General features: G+C 51.9%; 2 protein-coding genes across 6 annotated transcripts in view; both read left to right on the forward strand.

Moving 5' to 3' along the window:
• Nucleotides 1–12,475, forward strand: part of TMEM164 (transmembrane protein 164) — a 158,105-nt gene extending 145,630 nt beyond the window's left edge. For all 5 annotated transcript variants that reach the window (XM_068533208.1, XM_068533203.1, XM_068533204.1 and 2 more), the window contains 2 exons: nt 8,082–8,182; nt 9,808–12,475. In XM_068533208.1, the coding sequence (XP_068389309.1) occupies nt 8,082–8,182; nt 9,808–10,014 (308 nt within the window). In that variant the 3' untranslated portion in view covers nt 10,015–12,475. The remainder of the gene's footprint in view (nt 1–8,081; nt 8,183–9,807) is intronic.
• A 160-nt stretch (nt 12,476–12,635) lies between these two features.
• On the forward strand, nt 12,636–14,344 carry LOC137756400 (uncharacterized; the record flags this gene model as incomplete). The annotated part of the gene is given in 2 exon segments (XM_068532671.1): nt 12,636–12,848; nt 12,959–14,344. Coding segments are annotated over 2 exon segments (540 nt in total), but the record flags the coding sequence as incomplete, so codon positions are not given.
• Nucleotides 14,345–21,998: the final 7,654 nt, after the last annotated feature.

The raw sequence follows: 21,998 nt of genomic DNA on the forward strand, positions 1-21,998 counted from the left end.
TACGGAAGTGGCTACCATATTAGGCAGGGCAGGTATAGACATTTCTCTCAAGGAGTTTTGCCGTAAAGATGAGCAGAGGATGAGGAGCTTGCAGGGGCGAAGTGAGGTCAAGTGTGTGTGTGTTTGTTTTAGAATGGGAGCTGTTACAGTATGTTTAGTTTATATGCTAACGGGAATAATCCAGTAGAGGAGGACTCGTCGATGTAAGAGAAAGAGGAAAGCGTTTCTGGAGTGATATTGAGTAGGTGAGAGCGGATGGGATTGGGATACAAAAGGGAAGGCCTGCCTTGGCCGGGGTCCTGGGCAGTTCATCCATGGGAACAGGGTGAAGGCAGAGCACATTGAGCACTGATGCAGATAAGTGGTTAGATGTGATCATGAGAGCTCCCGGAAGTTTTTGATTCGTTTTTTCTCAGTGAAATAGGAATCAGGGTCATCATCTGAGAGTGAGGATGGGATAGAAGTGTTGAAGATCTGAGAAGACAGAAGACAATATTAAATTGTGGCCTGAGAGAGCGAACGGGCTGGGGAAGTGTAATGACTGTCTGGCAACATGAAAGATGCACTTGAGGTTCGTGATCACGAATCTGATGTGAGAACAGTCAGCGCGGATGTTTTTCTCCAGCCGTGTTCAACTGTGTAGGTGCAAGCAAGGCGGGGGAGGAGGTTGGGACTTAACCAGGGCTGGGGTTTTTTCAAGATGAGTACGGGAATAATGAGAAATGCCATGAAGTCAAAGGTGTATGCCAGGGATAATTCGAGTGATGGGCCATGGAATTGAAGGAGAGAAGAGGGAGCCATGAGGGACAGCAAAAAAGATGGGAGGACCAATGGATCACAGATTCTGGGGCGGGGGTCAAAGAAGTGTTGGGGTCAGGGTTAGAGGGGGTCAGCTGGAAAGATAGAAGTGGTGGGTGAAGAGGGAATGCTTGACTTAACGAGGGGCTGCAGATAGTCATAGTTATAAGGTCTCAGGCACAAGCTTGAGAATGACTGGCTGAAGTGAGACGGGGACAAAATCATTTGAGGAGAAGAGGCCAGGGAGCTGAGAGGCCCGGGTACTGGAGGGGTCAGGTTAGGCATATGTTGAAAAGATCAAGAGATAAGATGGGGGTATTTTTGGAGAGAAAGGTACCGAGCCAGGTACTAATATCCCTGAGGAATATTAAGGACCATGGCCCATAGTCTGTAGACAACTGTGAAACGGAAGGGTAGTGGGTTGGAAATAGCAATGCAAAGAAAGAAGTTCCCTACTCTCCCTATACGGGCCCAGGGGGGGAAAAAAAACCCAGTGACTGCTTCAGAGGGCTAGAGATGAAGCAGGCTCCTTGTGGGGAGAGGTAGGTCAGGGAAGAGCATAAAGGATGAAGGGGACATTCAGAGAAGTGATCAGAACATTGGGAATTTGGCTAATGATTTCTCTGTGACTTTGCATATCCTGTTCCCTTTTCCTGGCATTCCCTTCCTTACCTTGTGCACCTGGAAAGCTTTTCTTCAGTTGTTTACAACCCAGCTCCTGCATCACTACTTTCCTGAAATTGCTACAGCAAAGCTCACCAGTGACCAGCATGTTGCCAAACGCAGTGGAAGTATTTGTCTTTACTGTACCTCTACAGAGAAGCGTGTTCCCAGTGGCGTTTTCCATGGATGGGAATGTTCTTCCTCCGCCCTGTCCGATATGGTAGCCACTAGCTGTGTGTGGTTATCGAGCGCTTGAAATGTGATGGGCTACTGAGGGACCAGATTTCTAATTTTATTTCATCTTAACCCATTTAAGTGTAAATTGCCAGGTACAGCAATTCCGTGTTGATCTTATCCATACCCCAGTCTCTGTTTCTGGGACATCTCCCGCTTCTGAGCTCTAGACCTGGACTTGCACAGCCTATTGGAGACGTCCGTGTGGGTATCCTATAGGCGTTCAGTGTCAGCACGCCCCCAACCTGAACTCTCCTCTCCCCTGAATCGACTCCTCTCAGTCACTGAACTCATAGACCTGGTCTTCAACCTTATCCCTCTCCTGTCCATCACCCACACTGCTGCCAGAGCAGTCGAGCTAGCTGAAACAGAAACCTGACCTTGCGCTCCCCTGTTTCAAACCTCTCAATGGCTTCTCGTTGTGAAGAGGATAAAGGCCAAGGTCCCGGGCACGGCGGACAAGGCTCTTCATGACCTGAGCCGGTCCTCTCCAGCTTCATCTCTTGGCACGTGTCCCCTCCCACTTGATGCTCCAGTTACACAGACCTGCTTGGGATTACATGCAAATGGCATGCTGTTTCATGCCTCCACACCTTTTCCCAGGCTGTACCCTGCTGCCCGGAATGTCCTTTCCTTCCTTTGAGCTCCTGCTCCCATCTCCTTCTTGTTCTTCAGAACTCACCCAAACTGTCATGTTCTTCAGCTCCCCTTCCTCAGTGTCTCCATTACTTAGTGCGCTTACCTTATCACATCATCTCGCTGCTCACGGGTAAGCTGCAGGGTAGTTCTGAAGGGCAGGGCCTGTCTTGGCCTCCGTATCCCCACTGTCTAGTATGGAGTTTGCCCAGTGTGCAGCCAGTCCGTGTTGAATGAACGGCTAATATGTAAAAGTGAATGAGTTGAAGGGAGCAGGAAGAAGATTGGAGAATAGGATGCCGTCCTGCCCAGTCTCATCTCCTTGGTGTAAGCGCTTCCCGGGTGGGATTAGAGGATGAGAGAAAGGGCCCTTGGGAGAGGCCTCTGGGGGTCGGTCTTGGCTGCTGGTGGCACAGTTGATGTCTCTCCCAGCACTCATAAAACTTCCTTCTGGCAGAAATCAAATTCAGAGAAAAAGCTATTATCTCGGTTTCCCCCTACCTTTAGAGCGGAAATGCTTCTATCCTCCTGGGGTGGAAGATGCTAGCAGAAAATGTCACATTTATTTTTTTCTTAAAGTAAAAAAGAAAAAAAGTTTTATGTGTTTAATTTTTCTGGAAGTGCTTAAGTTTCTATTTTCTCTTAAAAGAAAACTGGTTTTTCACTGAGATTTTCCCAGGGGCCACATCCAGGTATATAAAAAAAGAATGATGTGCGTTTGCATACAATTTGCATAGATCTGTGTAGACTGGGTCATCTATTCTCATGGTGCTTTCTTTTGTTTTCTTTATTTTTTCAAAGAGATTGAATATTTGATCACCTTTGCAATGAAAAGAACCAACAGCAGTGAAAAGGCAGAGGAAACCACAAAGTCCCCCTTCATAGAAAAAGATCACCTCTTTACGAGATTCCTTTTCGTCTTCCAGTCTTCTATGCGATTTTGGATGGCTGTGGTTGCCACGATAAAAATAGCAGCTGCCATCTGTATGCCAGGCTAGCTGCTGTATTTACTTTTTTTATATCTCTTATTCCACTCAGCAGCCCCGAGAGATAGATGTTGCTACAGGAAACAGGCTTAGAGGGGTGGCACAGTTTGCCCAAGGTCACCCCTCTAGGCAGTGACAGAGGCAGGACTCAAACCCAAGGCTGTCTGACCCCAAGGCCTTTGTTTTAAACCACTAAGCTCTATTTTCCATCACTGATGTACTGTTTGGTGTTCTGTCATTTACGCCTGCCATCACGAGCCAGGGACTTTGCCACACAGGTATATAGTTTGTCTGGTTGTTATTTGAATGGCAGTGGACTGTTGCATAATACTGAGGTACCAGAGTTTACTTAACTTATCTCCCCAATTGGTTTGTTTCCAGTGTTTCAGTATAGTAGGTAGCGCAGGTGTAAATATCTTTGTGCAAATAAGGGCCATGTGTTGGGTGTTTGAGGTATTCGACGGTAGTCCTCAAAGTAGCATTGTTGAGCCAAAGGGTTATAGTTTTATAGGTGCTCCAGAAAGTCTGTCCCATTCATTTCCCAAGCAGTGATGATTTTTTGAGTGCCTACCTTGCATCCGGTGCTGGAGGTGAAGAGGTGATTCAGAAACGGCCCCTCCCTCAGAGAACTAATTGTCTTGATGTGGGACGGGTGATGTAACACAGAATGAATGGTCCTGAGGTTGCAGTGAGAGCACTGAGAAACATGCCCCTGGGCAGTGCCTGAGCGTTCCTTTCCCCCCATATAGAGGGCAGGACAGGGTTCAGGGGCTTTAGGGGAGGGCGGGGGAGGGCTGCTGAAGTCTGGCTGAGGATACTTCCCCCTCTGGTCCTATTTTCCCCCTGCAGCCTCCACCAGGCCCATGGGGTCTGTCACTACTGCCCAGCTGCCACCAGGGGGAGCCAAGCAGAGGCTGGAGGGAAGGGACACCTGCTCAGGGCTCTAAGCACCTGTCGGTCCTCCAGGTCCCTTCTTCCCCTTTATGTCCCCAGCAGTCAGGGTGGCAACATGGTACCCAATTCCCACTCATCCAGCAGACAGGAAAGTGCACACAGTATAAGCGCATTCCAAGTTCTGTGCTAGATATCTGCTAGGAACACAGGAACGAATCCCACGCCGTCCTCGACCCGAGGCACTCGTCTAGACGGGTAGCTAGACAAAGAGCTGGTACAACGTGGTGTGATGGAGGTCTGTGACAAGTGGCAGCGGGGGCATTGAGCAGTGAGTCCTTTGGCATTGTGTCTGAGAGCCCAGTGCTCTGCTGTTGACTTCGGCTGTGGCACTGCCCATCTCCCAGCCTCAGTTTGTCCATCTACAAAGTGGACGGATGAGTCCAATCCCTGCAAAGGGCTTTCTGACTCAGATGTGCGGTGAGCCTGCCTCTTGTTCACAGAGCAAGCCTGAGCTTCTCCCCCAGAAGACCCGGGGTGGGGGGGGCTTCAGTCACCCCCATCTCACTCCTGCTTCCCTCTACACTCCCCACCATGGTGTTCCTTGTTGTTCTGCCTCTGGCCTTCTTCCTCACTCGGTCTGCATATGCTCCTGTGACTTCAGTTACTGTCCTGTGCTGATGACACCTATATATGGACGCTCGGCCCCGTCCTTTTCACTGAGTTTGTGATTCATATAATAATGAAAATAATCAGCATTTCTTAGATCCCAGATATGGCACTCCAATCATGGCTTAAATGATCTTATCTACCCAACGACCTTGTGAAGTAGGCGGCGGCACCCCATTCTGCAGATGAGTGAAACTGAGTTCAAGAGATACTGAGGCTTGCCCAAGGCCCTGAGGTCGATAAGCGACAGGAGCCAGGATTTGAGAACCTGTGTCTGCCCGGCTCCAGTGCCCACACTGTCACCCGTCACGCTGTATTTCCCAGAGTGCCGGCAGCCACCTAAGAGACAGTTCTACTTGGATATATCACGGACACCTCAACTTCAACATGTCTAAAATTGGCCTCCTTTCTCCACCTTCTGTCCCAACTCTGCCTTTTCCTCTCTTCTCCATCTCAGTAAATGGCACCATCCACCCAGAGATGCCCAACTAGAACCCGGGGCCACCGCCGTTATCTTCAAAGCTATCCATCCTCCTCTGTCATCAGGTTCCTGAAGCAGTCTCTGTCTCGGTCCCCCACCTCGACTCTCTCTGCTCCAGCCCACACCCCACACCCCGGCCAGGGTGATCTTTCTCAAGCACACATCTGATCACATCACTTTCCCGCTTCAGACCCCTCCGCCGCTTTCTGTGGCTCTGCGGCAGAGCTCGAAGCTGGCCACCAATGAGCTGAAAGCCATCCAAGAAGACATGTTTTGTGTGGTCCGTTGAGCGTTCTTAAAACGATTTGAATTATTTGCCAACGTTTAAAAATCAGGAATTTCCGGGCTTCCCTGGTGGCGCAGTGGTTGAGAATCTGCCTGCCAATGCAGGGGGACGCGGGTTCGAGCCCTGGTCTGGGAAGATCCCCCATGCCGCGGAGCATCTGGGCCCGTGAGCCACAATTACTGAGCCTGCGCGTCTGGAGCCTGTGCTCCGCAACAAGAGAGGCCGCGATAGTGAGAGGCCCGCGCATCGCGATGAAGAGTGGCCCCCGCTCGCCGCAACTGGAGAAAGCCCTCGCACAGAAACGAAGACCCAACACAGCCATAAATAAATAGATAAATGAATTTTTAAAAAAAAATCAGGAATTTCCATATGAAAGTTCCCATTTCTGGCTTCGCTTGCAAAAGTGAAAACACTGGCAACTCTGGGCCCGCGTCCCCATAGGGCAATGATTGGGTGGAACTGAGTGGTGGCTGGCCTCTTCAGAGGGGCCTGGGCTTTCCAGTCGGCCCGTCTCCAGCATCCCTGTTGTCTGGTCACTCCCCTGCTCCCAGTTACCTGCCTGCCTGGGGCTTGAGGCATCTAGGGTCATGACCCTGCGGCACAAGATGAAGCCCAAAGCCCCCAGCCTGGCTCCTGAGGTCCTACGTGGCCCAGCTTGGAGCAGCCTAGCCCTGCCAACCTCTGAGTCCTCTTCCTGCTCACTGCCCCATCACACTGTCCCCTGTGGTCTCAGCTCTTCCCCATAGTTCTGTGAATTGGCTCGCTCCCACGGATGTCTGCCTTCCTGCAGCCTGCTGCTCTGGAATGCCTAGGCCCCTCTTTTAGCCCCATTTGTCCTTTAAGACTCTGCTCGGTGCCCCCTCCACCAAAAATCATCAGTCTTCCCCCCCACCCGCCAAGCTGAGTTCCGTCCTCCCATAATACGTGGCACAGACCTGGGTCATCACACCCATCATACCGGTTCTCATTGTTAGCAGCTTGTCTGCCTCCTCTGCCGGATTGTGCGTCTGAGGCTGCAGGGAGCCCGTCTTCTTTATGTTCCTATCCCCAAAGTTTGGCACAGGGCTTGGAATATAATAGGTGCCTAATAACTGGTGAATGAGTGGATGAATCTGTGAAAGTCACTGACTTGGGAAAACACTACTGCAGGATGTCCTGTTGCCGCCTACTTGCTTGAGGTGGAGGGTTCCAGGTTCCTTCCATTCCGGAGCACCCCCCATTGATGCATGCACCCATAGCATCCTATAAGCCACCCCCCTGCTCTGCACGGTCTAGAATACATCCAAACCTACTGGGATAGGAGTTCCTGAGTGACGATAGAGGGAAAATACGTCATTCTTGCTGTTCCAAGGGGAGAGAGTTGTCCAATGGTTGGGAAATGGCACAACAACTGGATATGGCACATTCTTTAGTTACTTGAATGATAATAACGATGCGGCGACGACAGTACCTGACACGCGTTGAACACTTTGATTGTACCAGATCCCGTACTGAGAGTTCTCAATACACTCCCTTTACTCCTCACAACAACTCTCAGAAGTAGCCCCATTTTACACACAAGTAAGCTGAGGTTCAGGGAGTTGAAACAACTTTTCCAGGGTCACACACAGCCAGTAAGTGGTAGAATCCAGGTCTGAAACCAAATCTGTGTGACATCAAAGTTAACATTCTCAACCACCACGCCATACTTCCTCAGTGACGTTTCACTTTAGAAACATGAGGGAATGATTAAAATAAATGTGGAAATGAAGGCTATACAATTATATATACAGTAAGATTCCAATTAGTAATCAAAAGAAGAAAGAAAAGAAACTCCCAAGGCATACAGCAAGCAAGGAGACACACCCACGTGCTAGCAGCGGTCACATTCAGCTAGTAGAGCGCTGGGGGTGTTTTTCTTCGTTTCCTCCATCTCATTTCTACCTTTTAACATTTTCTAAGTTTCCTTTGGTGAGCACGTGCAGTCATCTCTCGGTGTCCGAGGGGGACTGGTTCCAGGACCCCTGCGGGTACCAAAATCCGAGGCTGCTCGAGCCCCTTACATAAAGCGGTGTAGTACAGTCGGCCGTCCGGATCCGCGGATTCCGCATCCTCAAGTTCAACTAGCCATGGACCGATCCGGTTAGTGGAACCCATGGATGTGGAACCCGCAGATACGGAGGGCCAACTGTATTAGTTTTATAATAACAGTAAAAAAAAAAAAAAAAATCCCTCTTTGTAATGGCCCCAGCATTACGTGGCAGAACAGACTTTGGAAGGGGTGATAGGAGTACCCATCTAACTGGTTGGGGCTGTCTCTTGAGCAGCCGTCGCAGGGCAGCAGAAGGGGGTAAACAGCAGGTGGTAGCTGTGGCCGCAGCGCCCGCACCCTGGTGGGACAAGGGAGGAGAAGTGGGTCACCAAACGTGCTGTCTCACTGTCTCCACTTTTCCTCCAGGTGCTTATACCCCGGAGCCCCTCAGCAGTTTCCGGTGGGCCCTTCTCTCGACTGGCCTCATGTTCTTTTATCACTTCAGCGTCTTGCAGATCCTGGGCCTGGTAAGTTTGGTTCTATCCCCTTCTATCCCTTCTGTTTGGCGTTCTTCATAAATCTTGATAATCCTGGTTGGCGCTGGTGTATCGTTTTGTTTTGAAAATACAAGATGCCAAAGGCCAGGCTGTCAGAGTGTTGTGTCTGGGCTGCTGATTTACGATCCACAGCCTTGGCCTCTCCAAAGAGATTTCTGAATCCTTCAGTAATGACTGTTTCTTTCATCCCTGGGGAGGCAAGGAGGCCCTCCACTCACGGCCGCTTGGATCGGAGATAGAGAGCTGCACTGGAAAGTGGTTTGCTGTGGACCCCATGCGAGGCAGGATGCTAGCCCTGGCCCTGGGCCTGGGGGAGGCTTCTGACCTTGGGTCCATTCTGGGTCTACTACCGGGCCCTGAGCTGTGTGTCCAGTGAAAGCGTGGTGTCGGGTGACCGCCGTGGCATTCTGGGATGTTCAGTGGTCGAGTTATCCAGAGCCCAGGATTGCTGAGTGCGTGGGCGGTGTGTCTAGTGGTGGCGAAGTGAGTAGCAAGAGCTTGGGGCTGGGGCTGGGGTCGGGAGACCCAAGTTCAAGTCCTGGCCTTGCCACTGCTCTGGGTGAGTCACCTCATTCTCAAGTGCAGTGCGCTCTCCACCCTCCGTGACACGGCACAAGCCCGCAACCCCGACCCTGAGAGGTGGTGAGGACGTGTCATTAAGGAGAACGTGCTTGAAGGGCTTTGGAAGGCAGGGGCCGTGGCCATCCTCGAGGCTGGAGCGGCATGCCGGGTTTTGTGTGCGAGCGGCACTAATGTAGCGTTAGCCGCGTGGACCTGGCAGGACTAGGGCGTGTAACCGATGTCACCAGCGCCTTTGTTGAAGCACTCAGTCATTTTGTCTTCCCCATCCCGGCGTGTTGCTCTGCTCTGGTTGGCCTGGGGGCTGCTTTGAGCTCCTTGCCAATAGCATGAATGCTTCCTGTGCTGTAGGGAGGGAGCAGTGTGACCTTCACACCTGCTCTCCACTGGGACTCCTCGATTCCAGAGGAGTCAGCGTGCTCGTGTCACCATACATACCGTGCTCGGTCTCACCTCTGGGCCTCCTACAAGGAAGGCTCCGTTCACTCCATTCCTCGCCATGACCCCCATCCATCCTTCATGAGTCCATTCAGGTGTCACTGCCCTCGTGAAATCTTCTCCGAGAACTCAGCCCCCATCCTGTACACCCCTCAGATCCCATGGTGGGCAAGAGCTGGTGAGCAACGTCTGCTTTGAGGTCACACGTGGTAGACCGATCACCCCACCTTGATGCAGGCAGGGGCCGTGCCGCAGACTGCCTTTATCCCGTGACACCCCTCCGGGTCTAGGCCCCTAGTAAATGCTTAGGAATGGCAGCGGGCGCTGGGCCCAGGCGGAAGGCAAGACTGAGCAGAACCGACCAGCTTTTCCACTGGACGGCCTCCCCCGTCACCTCCAAAGGGCTCTAGCCTTGACCCACTCCGAAAACCTAGGGGAGAAAGACCCCACTATGAACAGGTGGGGATTGGTCAATCCCTCCTTGTCTAGTCCCCATTAGGTAGACACGGCTGAGCTGGCAGAAGCCAGAGAAAGCCTAAGGATGGTGAACGCTCACTCTACCTCCCTTGTCCCTGCAGGTCACCGAAGTGAATTTGAACAACATGCTGTGTCCGGCCATCTCAGACCCATTCTACGGCCCCTGGTATCGCATCTGGGCCTCGGGACACCAGACTCTCATGACCATGACCCACGGGAAGCTGGTCATCCTGTTCTCATACATGGCTGGGCCCTTGTGTAAATACCTGCTGGATTTGCTCCGGCTTCCAGCCAAGAAAATAGACTGAAGGTGCTTGTGTTTTTTTGTTTTGTTTTGTTTTGGGGTTTTTTCTTTTCTTCTGCCCCTGAGGAAACAAGTCCTGACTTGACTTGGAGGACACCCAGTTCTTGATGACAGCATGGGAGAGGGCAGGAGGACGTTTGGTGTGTTTCTTTTTCCTTCCTCTCTGTCCCTTTCTTCCACCACTCTTCCTTCCCCGGCTCTTCCCCCAGGACGGCTCCTGGAGCCTGGGCTGTAGTGCTGGAGCCTGGGCTGTAGTGCTGGAGCCTGGGCTGTAGTCCTGGAGCCTGGGCTGTAGTGCTGGAGCCTGGGCGGTAGTCCTGGAGCCTGGGCTGTAGTGCTGGAGCCCGGGCGGTAGTGCTGGAGCCTGGGCTGTAGTGCTGGAGCCTGGGCGGTAGTGCTGGAGCCTGGGCGGTAGTCCTGGAGCCTGGGCTGTAGTGCTGGAGCCTGGGCGGTAGTGCTGGAGCCTGGGCTGTAGTGCTGGAGCCTGGGCGGTAGTGCTGGAGCCTGGACGGTAGTCCTGGAGCATGGGCTGTAGTCCTGGAGCGTGGGCTGTAGTGCTGAGGGCCGCACGTTTCCTCCTTCCCTTTACCGCTCTCTCCCTGCTCCTCATGGCCTTAAATGGCGAGGCAGTAGTCAGTGGCTTTCACTCTGCTTGTTGCTGCTTTAACAACATCTGGTTGAGGAGAAAGGGAACAACAAGCAGTAGTTCTTTTGGCATCGAAGCGATGAGATTGGGCTGTGTTTCATTTCTCCACTGCCAGGGACCTCCGGGCTTATGCTGGGGTCCCCTTTTGTCTCCAGCACAGCCCTCACCATAAGGGGACTGAGGCCTTGTTTCTATACCAGCGGCAAGCCGAGAGCCAAGGGATTTCCCAGCTCATGGCCAAAAGAGAACTGGCCAGATTCTTCCCACTGGTGTCCCATGACTCAAAGCAAGCAGCCAGCCAGCCACTCCCTCCAGAATGCTGCCAGAGGTGGGAGGTGTGGGGCGCTACCCAGCCCAGGGGCTAGATTCCACTCTTGCAATGGCAAGTCCAAAGTGCACAAGGTTGAAATGTCCACAGCTAATGCTAGGCAGGACCTGGGGTAAATTCTGCTTGAGAGCTGAGAACTGACCCATATCCCAATCAGAAGTGAGCGTAGACATTAGTCAACAGCAGTGGTAACTTGAGAAAACTGTGATTTGAGTCATAGGCTTGCTTTTAGTTTAATGTTGATAATAGATGACATTTTAATTTTGAGTGCCCCTTAAATGTTCTCTCTCTCTCTCTGTTTTAAAGGCAGCTTCAGGGAAGGATGAGCTAGAGTTGGGTTTTTTGGCTTTGGGGGTTTTGTGTATTCGCTTGTCCATTTGCTTTTGGATGTTTGAGTTCGGAGAATCCTTGCATTAGGGCCTGTCTCTGGAGGGACACCCGTCGATCCGTTTCGTGGTTTTACAGCGTGTATCGGCATCCTAGGCTTGGGAATATACAGATCCTGCAGTGCTGTTTCCCTAGGGCCAGGTGTCGTCACTGCGGCCAGACTCAGAGCTGAATTGTTTAGCGTGGGGGGCATCACATGCTCCCCACCCAGAAAGCCCACGTCTGGGTTGAAAGGGAGGTACCAGAAAAATCAGGTCCCCATGGGTGGAGGTTCAAGTGCTCTGAAAGGGAGACCTTTTGCTGCAAGGCAGCCTCAGTCATACGTGGACCTCAAGAAGGGAGGTGGTGCCATTTGCTGGCTCTTTGTTGGTTCTTACTAAGAATAGATTACTTAATAACAGAAAAGATATTTCTGTGACCTCCTCTGATGGGCCCCCCTCCCTCTCCCACTCTAGGCAACCCAGTTGCCCTGGGCCCATTCAATATTTCAGGTGTTACTGTATCAGACCTAGATTGAGTTTCAGTGACTCAGTGGTCATGATTTTAGCAAGTGGACTTACAGGAGGCAGCAGGGTGGGGAAGAGTCTCTCCTAGCAAGGCGAGGCCCAGGGAAGCAATCACGGCGGGGCCCATCCCTTTGCAGAGGTACGCTGGCAGTGAGGTCATCAATCCCCAGGGTGTGGGGTTGCAGGAAGGGGGAACACTGAATGCTCTGGCTCCCCGTGAGCTCCTCAAGATGTGTAACCTTCATTTTCTGCCATCTTTGAGGGTTTGGCGGAATTTTTCTTAGTGCCTCTCAGCCCTGGGTTGCCCTCCGGAAGAGGCCGCTCTTGAGGGGCTGGATTCGCCCCACCCACGGGCTGTGTGTAGGCGTGGCTGATGAGGCAAGACCTCAGTGCCCCTTGGCCTCTTTGCAAAAGGAAAGGGGCTCTCTTCCTCCCTGTCTCCGTGGCCTGGTGCGGGGTGCCAGTCAGCTCGAGCTTCCCTTGCACTGGTGTGCCTCTAAAAGTTCGCCACGCTGGCTGGCACTTTGCTGCTGCTTAGCGGGAAAGAAGAAAGTGGAAGCTATGTGCCTGGCTTGGCCAGGCCAGAGGCAGGTGCACCTGTCCGGGGGAGGGGGATGAGAAGGGGAGACGCAGGGCTTCTGGGGGCCAGGTTGGCTCAGAAACATGTGGGGGGAAGGAACAGAGAGCAAGTCCCGTCCACAGGTTCCACAGGGCGTCGTGGCCTGTATTTGAGGTGTTGGGAAGCAGCAGGCGTCTGAATTGGTCTCTACCTGACCCTTACCTTGGGCCAGGCCCATGCGGAGAGGTTACCTGGCCATACCCTCGGCGGCCTGCCTTGGAGGGTGGCCCCTGCAGCAGTGGGCCCGGGCCGCCCAGCACGTCCCCTGGGCTTTCCTGTCAGCGCCAAGGAGCTTCCCCAGCCATCCTGGCCAAGTTTCCATGTGCCATTTGCCAGCATGTGAGAGCTCCGTGTGTGTCTGTGGAAGTGGACAGTTTCTTTTAAAATGGCCCCAGGAAGGGAAAGGAGTGTTCCCTCCAGCCCCCAGGTAGCCTTGGCTAAGGATTGGCCCAGTGAGATCAGGGTGTACAGATGGTCATGCCTGCTTGTAGGCCCCCATCTCTTCTCCATTCCCCGTGGTATTTGCTTCTGTACACCAAAGATGATCTGGCCCATCTTCTTCCCGGAGGCCCAGTGACGTGGTCCTCTGTCAGCTTGCGAGGAAGCCACAGCTTCTGTCCCCCGAAGTCAACCTTCTCTCTTTCTCCTGGGACTTCTCAGCATTCGCAGAAGCTGCTTGCAGCGTGGCCAGGATGTGTGGGGCGTCGGGGCCCTTTCCCGTCTGGTACCTCACGTGCAGCTCTCAGATCATCCCTTCGGCTGCAGCCTCCATCGGGGTTTTGCTGTTAGTGCTTGTTGATACTTCAGTGTTTAGTGGAGCGGGCACAGCTGCCCACGGAGAGCAGGTTGTCAGCACGTCTCTGCGTGCTGGTGTTGGGGGGAGGCTGGCAGAAGACCCTTCCTCCCCCTCCCTTGGCCAAAAAAAAAAGACTTCCATGGATTTGTACGTGTTGATCCCGAGTCATCTGAAGGGGAGATGGGGAGGCGGGCGAGGGGAGAAGAAGGGCCAGTGTGGCCCCTACAGGACAAGATACCGGTGCTGGTTTTGGTAAATCGGGAGCCAGGCATAAGGGAGGTTGTCTGTCCCGCAGGCCCTCGCATGCTCCTTGGACTACCGGGAAGGGGCGTCCTCACTGCACGCCCTGCCCCGCCCTCTGGGGTGGGGGGTGGGTAGGGTCCATGAGAGGGAGCAAACCTTCCTCTTCTGTATATAGAGTGAGCCACTTGTGCTCAGGAAAACCTAGTCGCTTGTTGCTGCTCTTGTGACATTTTTGTACACTGGTTTGCTACTCGTGGCACGAAACAAACACAACAAAAGAAGTCATTTCAAGCCGAGCTGTTGTTTTGGAAACCTGCTTTCTTTCAGTGTCAGTGTTGTGTTGTATTTGGACGAATTCTTCATTTCTATTGGTGTTACTGTGATAGAATTAGATAGTCCGACTTGTAATTCTTTCTGCCGGGAAATTGGCAGTGCCTCTGTCGTCGCCCCGACCCCGGTCCTCCCTCATTCCCAGGGTGGGATTGCTATGCGCTGGGCACACCCCTCCCTGGCGCCCGCCCCCGCAGTGGCTGCCTTTAGAACCGGTCTTTGTGACCCCCCTAAACAGCTGCAGGATGAGTATTTTTGCCAAGCTGGGTCTTGGGTGCTCTGTGCCCCTACCAGTTTGCTCGCCTCTTGGGGCATTTTGTAATGTTTTCTCTGTTTTGTAAAACCTTTTGGTTGTACCACAGTGGTTTCTGCAGTCACCTTCGGAAATAAATGGTCATTAATTTGTGTACTTAGCATTCTGAATTTTAGTCTGAAGTGTTTCTGTTGTTGAAGATCCTTGAATGAAAAGGAGCCCTCACCATGGGACTCACTGTTAAATGTTTCCTTCATTTACTGCTATTAAAAGGCTTATGAGAACCCAGGAGTCTTGGCCTTGCTTCCCAGAACCCTCTCAGAAGGGCTTCTGCTTTGACAAGTAGACAAAAGGGGCCGATGGTCGTCCGGGCCGTGGAGGACCACCAAGGGGCAGCTCTACCCTGGGAGTCGCGTGGCCGGACGTGCGGCCTCGCATCCCCCCGCGCTGCTGCCTGCTTCCACCAGTGTTGCCAGGGACCGAGCAGGCCTTGTGCCCTTAGCAGGGCTTGTCTGCTGGGGGCATCTGCTGGGCTCGCGGGGCCCCATGTGTGCTGGGCCAGGCTGGAGGACTGAGCTAGAGGTGGCAGCTCTAAAACCAGACGTGATCAGCCTCCCTCATCCTAAGTTTCCCGAGAGCGGGCTCTGTTCAGCAGAGGTGCGAGGCTGACACAGGTCAGACCGTCCCGTGTGGAGGTAACCCTGCCCCTGGGGAACAGTTGGACCCGGCTGTCCAGGGCTCCCCACCGAGCAGCCCGTGGTGACTGTGATCAGCCCAGCCCGCCTTTACACCAGACGGGGGCCCTACTCAGACTTTCGCCGCTGTGGCTGCTTCTCTAGAAGGGACACAGCTAGCCATGGCGGTCCCCAGCGCAGGTGGATTTCCTCATTGGCCAGTAGTTGGGCGCCCAGGCCATCGGAGAGGCTGGGTCCTGCCATCCTGGGCCACAAAACCACCAGCTTGGGCAAGTCACTCGTTTGCTTGTGACCCCAGCTTCTCCGTCAGTAAAGCTATAGCTACAGCCGTGTGCCAGGCATGGTGCTAGGTCCCTCCACATGCATTACAGGATGTAATCCCCTCAAGAACACAGTGAGCTGATTGCTAATGCTGTCCCTGTGGAACGGGCAGAAACTGGGAAAGCTGAGGCTCAGATCTAATCAATCAACGGAGGAGCTGGCCTGGGAAGCCAGTTTGGTGAGGCTCCAGAGCCTCGGTGCCCAGCACTCTCCCCTTGACTCTGCTGCCTGTCTGGGGTGCTGGCATGACCGGGCAGACCCTCGCCCAGGGCCCCCAGGCCTGAGGGGAACGGGAGGAGAACCGGGCAGTGAGGTGGAAGGCGAGAGAGAGGAGGGTGGGCCCCATGACTGCCGAGGCAGGAGGGTCAAGCCCATCTTTTCTTCTGCTGCCAGCAAACCTGACCCTGGTGAGCCTCAGAGCAGAGCCTCAGAGCAGAGCAGAGCTGAAAGGCCTGCAAGTAAACGGGATGGGGCTACAAGGGGCCCGGCAAAGGCTGGCCCTGCGGGGAGAGGCTGCCGGAAGGAGGTGAGGCAAGTTGGTCCCGTGGCCTTTCTGTGTGTCTCCCATTTCAGAAAGAGCTAAACACCCATGACCTAGGCCACGGCCCCCTGTCCCCTGGGCTCGTGCATCTGCCCCTGCTGAAGGTCTCTGCTCCAGTCTGTACCCTCTACTGCAGGCAACAGTTTCCAGTGGAGATCTGACTGCCTCACTCCCCCGGGGGCTTGTAAACATCTCAGCTTCATCTCCTCGCCTCTACGTCCCACAAAGACCCGTCCATAGGAGACCCTTTGCTCCAGCCATATTGAGCTCCACTTGTTCATGCCCTGCCATTTCCCGCTTCTTTGCCTTATTTTTCGCGCTGTTTTCTCGGCTCCCCCGCTCTCCCTGCTTGTCTGGAGGTCTCAGCTCAAGTGTCAGCTCCCGCACGCGGTCTTCCCTGAGCCCCAGTATGCATTAGGTACCCGTCCACTCGGCTCCTACTGTCCCCGGTGCTCACTCCGGGGCCCCCATTTGTCTCCTAGGAAGTCATCAGGGCGCTGTCTCCCTCTGTAGATGTTGAGCTCTTTGAGGGCAGAGAGGGGTCTGATGCATCCTTTAGCCCCTGGCCCAGGACCCGGTCCTTAGAAGGTGTTCGGTGAGCGATGCTCTTATCCCAGAATCTTGCAAAATGGTGGGAGGCCACACAAGCTGTCGCCCATCCCCTGAGTTCTCCTGCATGGGGCCCCGTGCCTTTGATGGCCTGGGCACCTCGAGCTCCAGCCGGTGGGCCTCCGCCCTCCTTCTCTGCGGGACCCTGGGTAGCCGGGATCCAGGGTGAGGAGGCGTGTGGTGAGGAAAGAGAACAGAGACAGACAGCATCTGTTCCGCCTGACCCTTCCCTAGACCTCTGGGCGGGGTGTGGGTGAGGCAGCCAACTGCTTTTCTGCATCCCTGGTAGCTGTTTATCCCCTCCAGGGTCCCCCTTCCGCTCCCCGGGGCACACGGGCAGAGTTGGTGTTTACGTGGCAAAAGCCCCGCCAGCCCATGGAATGTGTCACCTACCCCTCTGGGGCGCAGGGAGCAGCTGATGGTTACAACCTGATCCCCCAGCGAGTTTTCCCCTGGTCCTAGTTTGCCAAGGCCAGTGCGGGGACAGAGATCCACAGATGTCCGGCTGACAAATGCAGTGGCTTACTCAAAGGCCATGTGGTTTACTAACCTTGGCAACCAGTAAGGCCGGCCTAGTCCAAAGTCAAGGACTCTCAGTTACTGCCTGTACCTGCCTCTGTCCCAGCCAGCGTTCGCCTAGCATCTAGAGTGCATATCTGGGGTGTCTGAGCTGTGCGGCGGAGGGGCTGAAGCGTCTCCCAGGAAGGCAGTAGCGAGGGCTACTCCTGTTGCTGATGGATGACCCAAAGGGCTCTGCCCTGCACAGCTGGCTTCCTAGCTTAAGTGGGGCTCTGCCTGCATCGCGGCCGGCCGGTGGCCTCGGAGTCTCACTACAACAGCAGGTCGTAGCGAGGAGGGTAGATGCTTCCTTAACAAAGCTCTGATAGGCGACAGAGCCAATAGCGTGGGCCGCGTCGGTTTTCTCCTTTCCAACGACCCATCCCCAGCTGTACCACTGCTCCAGCCGCTGGTTCTCCCTGGTCTCCCCGCCGCCTTTCCCCTCCCCCTTCCCTCTCCATCTGTACTGTCCCTTCAGCTGCTCCTTCCCTAGTCGCCAAGAGTCCCCAGTCTCCTTACATTTTTAGAAAGACCCTGGGCTCTCCAGTTTTTCTCCCTCTGAGAATGGAGGGGCCTCCCTCAGATTTCCAGAGTGTTGGAGATGACAGGATGCCGCTGATACAGGGGCTTGGAAATTTTCCTGCGTATTAGGATCACCTGGGGAGCTTTACAAAGACTCTCAATGCCCAGGCCTCACCCCAGCTCATAATTCAAAGCAAACTTCTTGTTTGATTTTGTTTTGACTTTAAGCTTCCAGGTTGGAAGTCATCTCTTTGACCTGCCCATCTACACCAAGTGCTGTCTTTTAATGAAAATTTTAAGACATACCCAAAGGTATGCAGAATAATATCTAAGTCCAGCTTCGAGAAAAGGATATTACCAAGAGAGTTGAAGCCCCCTTACTCCAGATTGTTCCTCAGAGCTTCAGGGAGTCTGGGGAGGTGTCTGAGGGGCCACCTCAGGATGAGGGATGGGTGGAGGCAGAGTGGGTGAGGTCCCGGCCTTTCCCCTTGCTTCACCCAAAACAACTCCAATTTTATTCCACTTTGTACACTGAGGTTCTGTAAATCGTTTCATTGGGAAAAGGGTTTAAAAGCCACTTAATTCCTCCCTCACTAGTCTGTCTCTACCCTCTCTGAGATAGTGGTCGTCCTATAGTCGTTGGAAAAGCCTTGCGGTAGGACTCAGCAGATGGGGCCCGTGGTCCCAGCTCTCCGTCCGCTCTTAAGTCCCAGGTGTGCTTGACAAAGTCAGACCTCTCTGAACTCCGGGGCAGTGGGAGACATCCAGTGAGATAAATGGGTGTGAGAGGGCTTTATAAACTGCGAAGTCCTATCTAATGTAAGGGGGTCCTATTTCCAGAGAGTGTGGTTACTAGGCTTGTTCTCCGAGCACAGGAGTTGGTCGGGGTTTTGACTACACTCACGCACTGCGCCTTCCTGTGCTCTGTGCGGTTGAGGTGTGTGAGAGAGGTGCTAACCTCAGATTTAAGGCATTTTTTTCTGTATTTCATTGACTCTAAGACACTTTTTAAAAAAGATTTTAATATCTCCAAATTTGGATAGCGAGGGTGGGAGAGAGACGCAAGAGGGAGGAGATATGGGGATGTACGTATATGTATAGCTGATTCACTTTGTTCTAAAGCAGAAACTAACACGCCACTGTAAAGCAATTCCAATAAAGATGTTAAAAAAAAAAAAAATCTCCAAATTTGAGATGCACCTTACTAGTCTAGTCAGTGGCATGACAATTTAACCGGCAACTTTTTTTTTTCTTTTTCAGCAGTACATAAAATAGCAGACATCTTCCAATCTGAGGTGTCTTACAGTCACTGAAGGGCCGTCACTGTTAACTTTGGTTCTTCCTCTTCTCCACGAGAGTCACCCTCCTGGTAGAGAAGAGCCATTCGAAAAATCTTCTAAACTTTTAGCATGTAGTCTCCTTCTGACACTCCGTCCTCTCTTTCTTCCCTGCCGGCATCCACCCAGGCCAGGCAAGCTTTCTGCTTCCTGACCAGAGGGAGCCCCCTTTGTTGGGCTGTCTCTTGGGGCAGATGTCCCGTGGGACGTGAGAGAAAGGAGGCCGAGCGCACCTGCGCAGGGAAGCCCACCGTGCCAACTGACAGGGAGCCACACAAGCCAGGCCAGCCGCCCCCGGCAGCTCTGGTTTCTTTATTTCCCAACCAGAGCCTGGCCAGAAGGCTTAGCCTGCTGCCCTGGGGAGCTCCCAGGGCTGCTCGTTGCCAGAGATGAGCTGGTAGGGCTGGGGCAGGGGAAGGGAGCGCGGCCTGTCCTGAGCTCCCTGGGTTGACGTAAGCGGCTGTCTGGCCCACGCAGAGGGAGACGATGACTTCCTCACCTCCTCCAACAAGGTGGAAGAAGGGTTAGGCGGTGGGCCTTTCGGGGAAAAGCAGCACCTAGGGTAGCCTAAGCCATGGACATTCATTGCGGTTGGAAATTGCCACCAACCTTCCCTCAAGTCCTGGCAGCCACTCTAATTAAGCTCGGCCCTTGTAGCCTTGAGGCCAGGCTCTTCCAGAAGGGGAAGGAGTGTCTGCAGTGAGATCCAGGGATACTTGGGCACAGGAAGCAGTTTTGGGACATTTCCGTCCCGCACCGCCCCCCGAGGGAGCTTAGCCAAGACATGATCAGCCCGGATTACAGCCGCCCTCATGTAACTGGGTTAAAGTGTTGGCCTACTTAGGCCCCTCCTGCAGTGGCCTCCTTCAAAGCTGATGAGGCCGATTAGGGGGCTATTTCTGAGCCCTAGTTGTGTACCCAGAAGCCTGGGGTCAGTCCTCCTGTGACAAGAAAGACAATAACTAAGGCTGGACAGCCAAGGGCAGAGTCTGCCCTGCCCGCGGGAGAGCAGTGCTGTCAGACCTCATGTGTCCTTGGAAAAGAAGGAGCCCAGTAACGTCAAGTCTAAGTCCCTGGATTTTGAACTTCAAAGACCAAGCCAACCAATTTTCAGGGAAAGACCTCGTCCTATGTTTTTGCCATCTTCAGCCCTAGAGAGAGATGGCGGATAGGCAAAAGGAAGTCTTCAGTCATAGTCACTAGCCTCTACTTAGTAGGTTCTGTGCATTTGAGGGAGATTGCTATTTAACCTGAGCCTCAGTTTGCTCATCTATAAAGTGGCAATAATAATAATAAATATAATAACTACTTCATAGAGCGGGTGTGAAGAGTGAATAGATAAGACACTTGGCACGGTGCCTGGCACACTGTAAGCACTACTTCCATAAATGTTAGATGCCATCGTTACTACCATTTCCACCACTACTGCCACCACCATTGTCACCATCATCTTCATCTTCATTAAGACAGCAGAGCGAATGATGGAAAGCTGTCTCTGGGGCCTGAAAAAACACAGTCTGAATCCTGGCTCTGCCACTTTGTAGCTAGGTGGCCTTGGGTAACTGATAACTTCTTTGATCTAGAGTCTGTAAAATCGAAAATTCATAAGGCTGTTGAAAAGTGTATAACCTGGTCCTTTTTGTGCAGTAAGCACTCCATAAATATTGGCTATTATAATTGTTAAAAAGGGGTGATCAAGATCAGTGGTTACCAGGAGGAGTTGGGGGCAGGGATGAATATGTGAAGCACAGAGGATTTTTAGGACAGTGAAACTACTCTGTATGATACTATAATGGTAGATACATTTCATTAGACATTTGTCAAAACCCATAGAATGTACGGCATCAAGAGTGAACCCTAATGTAAACTCTGGACTTTGGTATCAATGTAGGTTCGTCAGTTGCAACCAACGTACCACCCTGGTGCGGGATGCTGATAGTAGGAGAGGCTGTGTGTGTGAGGCGGAGGAGGTGGGGCAGGCAGTATATGGGCGTTCTCTGTACCTTCTGCTCAACTTTGCTGTGAACCTAAAACTGCTGTAAAATTATAGTCTATTTAAAAGGAAAAGAAAAAGTTGATCAAACTAGATTGTTATAAATTTAGGATGTTAACTCTATCCCCATGGTAACCACTAAGAAAATAAAAGATACAGAAAAGGAAATGAAGAGGGAATCAACATGGTACACTAGAAAATAGTCCATCAAACACAAATGAAAGCTGTACTGGAGGAATTGAGGAAAAAAAGAGATATGACATGTAGAAAACAAATAGCACAACAGCAGGAAAAAAATTCTTCATTATCGGTAATCGCTTTACATGTAAATGGGTTAAACTCACCAATTACAAGACAGATACTGGCAAAATGGATTGTAAAAAGACATGATCTAACTATATGCTGCTTACAGGAGACTCAATTTAGACCCAGAGACAAATAAAATTGATAAAAGGATCAGTTCATCAAGAAGCTATAACAATTATATACATATACACACCAAACAACAGAGCTCCATAAGATATGAAGGAAACATTGACAGAATTGAAAAGAGAAACAGGCAGTTCTACAATAATAGGTGGAGACTTCTCTATCCCACTTTAAATAACAGATAAAGCACTTAGACAATACATATGTAAGAAATAGAAGACTTGAACAACACTATAGACCAGTTAGACCTAAAAGACATATACAGAGTACTCTACCCAACAAGAGCAGAACACACATTCTTCTCAAGTGTACCTGGAACATTCTCCAGGATAGATCATTATCACTAAATTTTTAAAGATTGGAATTAAACAACGTATCTTCTTTGACCAAATGGAATAAAGCTAGAAATCAAAAACGGAAGGAAAACTGATAATATTGCAAATATGTGGAAATCGAACAACACACTTAACCAATGGGCTAAAGAAGAAATCACTAGGGAGATTAGAAAATGCTTTGGGATGAATGAAAAGGGAAATACAATGTACCATTTAAAAATTTTTTCTGCATGTATTTCTTGCAATATGCTTTTTTTATTTTTATTAATTTTTATTGGAGTATAGTGGATTTACAATGTTGTGTTAGTTTCTGCTGTACAGCAAAGTGAATTAGTTATACATATCCACTGTTTCCTAGATTCTGTTCCCATGTAGGTCATTACAGAGTATTGAGTAGAGTTCCCTTACAGTAGGTTCTTATTAGTTATCTATTTTATACATAGTAGTGCGTATATGTCAATCCCAGTCTCCCCAACGTACCAAACCTTTGGGACACAGTGAGAGCAGTGGTCAGAGTTAAGTTTATAGCTTTAAACACCT

Source organism: Eschrichtius robustus, chromosome X (assembly GCF_028021215.1).
Source record: "Eschrichtius robustus isolate mEscRob2 chromosome X, mEscRob2.pri, whole genome shotgun sequence".
NCBI lineage: Eukaryota > Metazoa > Chordata > Mammalia > Artiodactyla > Eschrichtiidae > Eschrichtius > Eschrichtius robustus.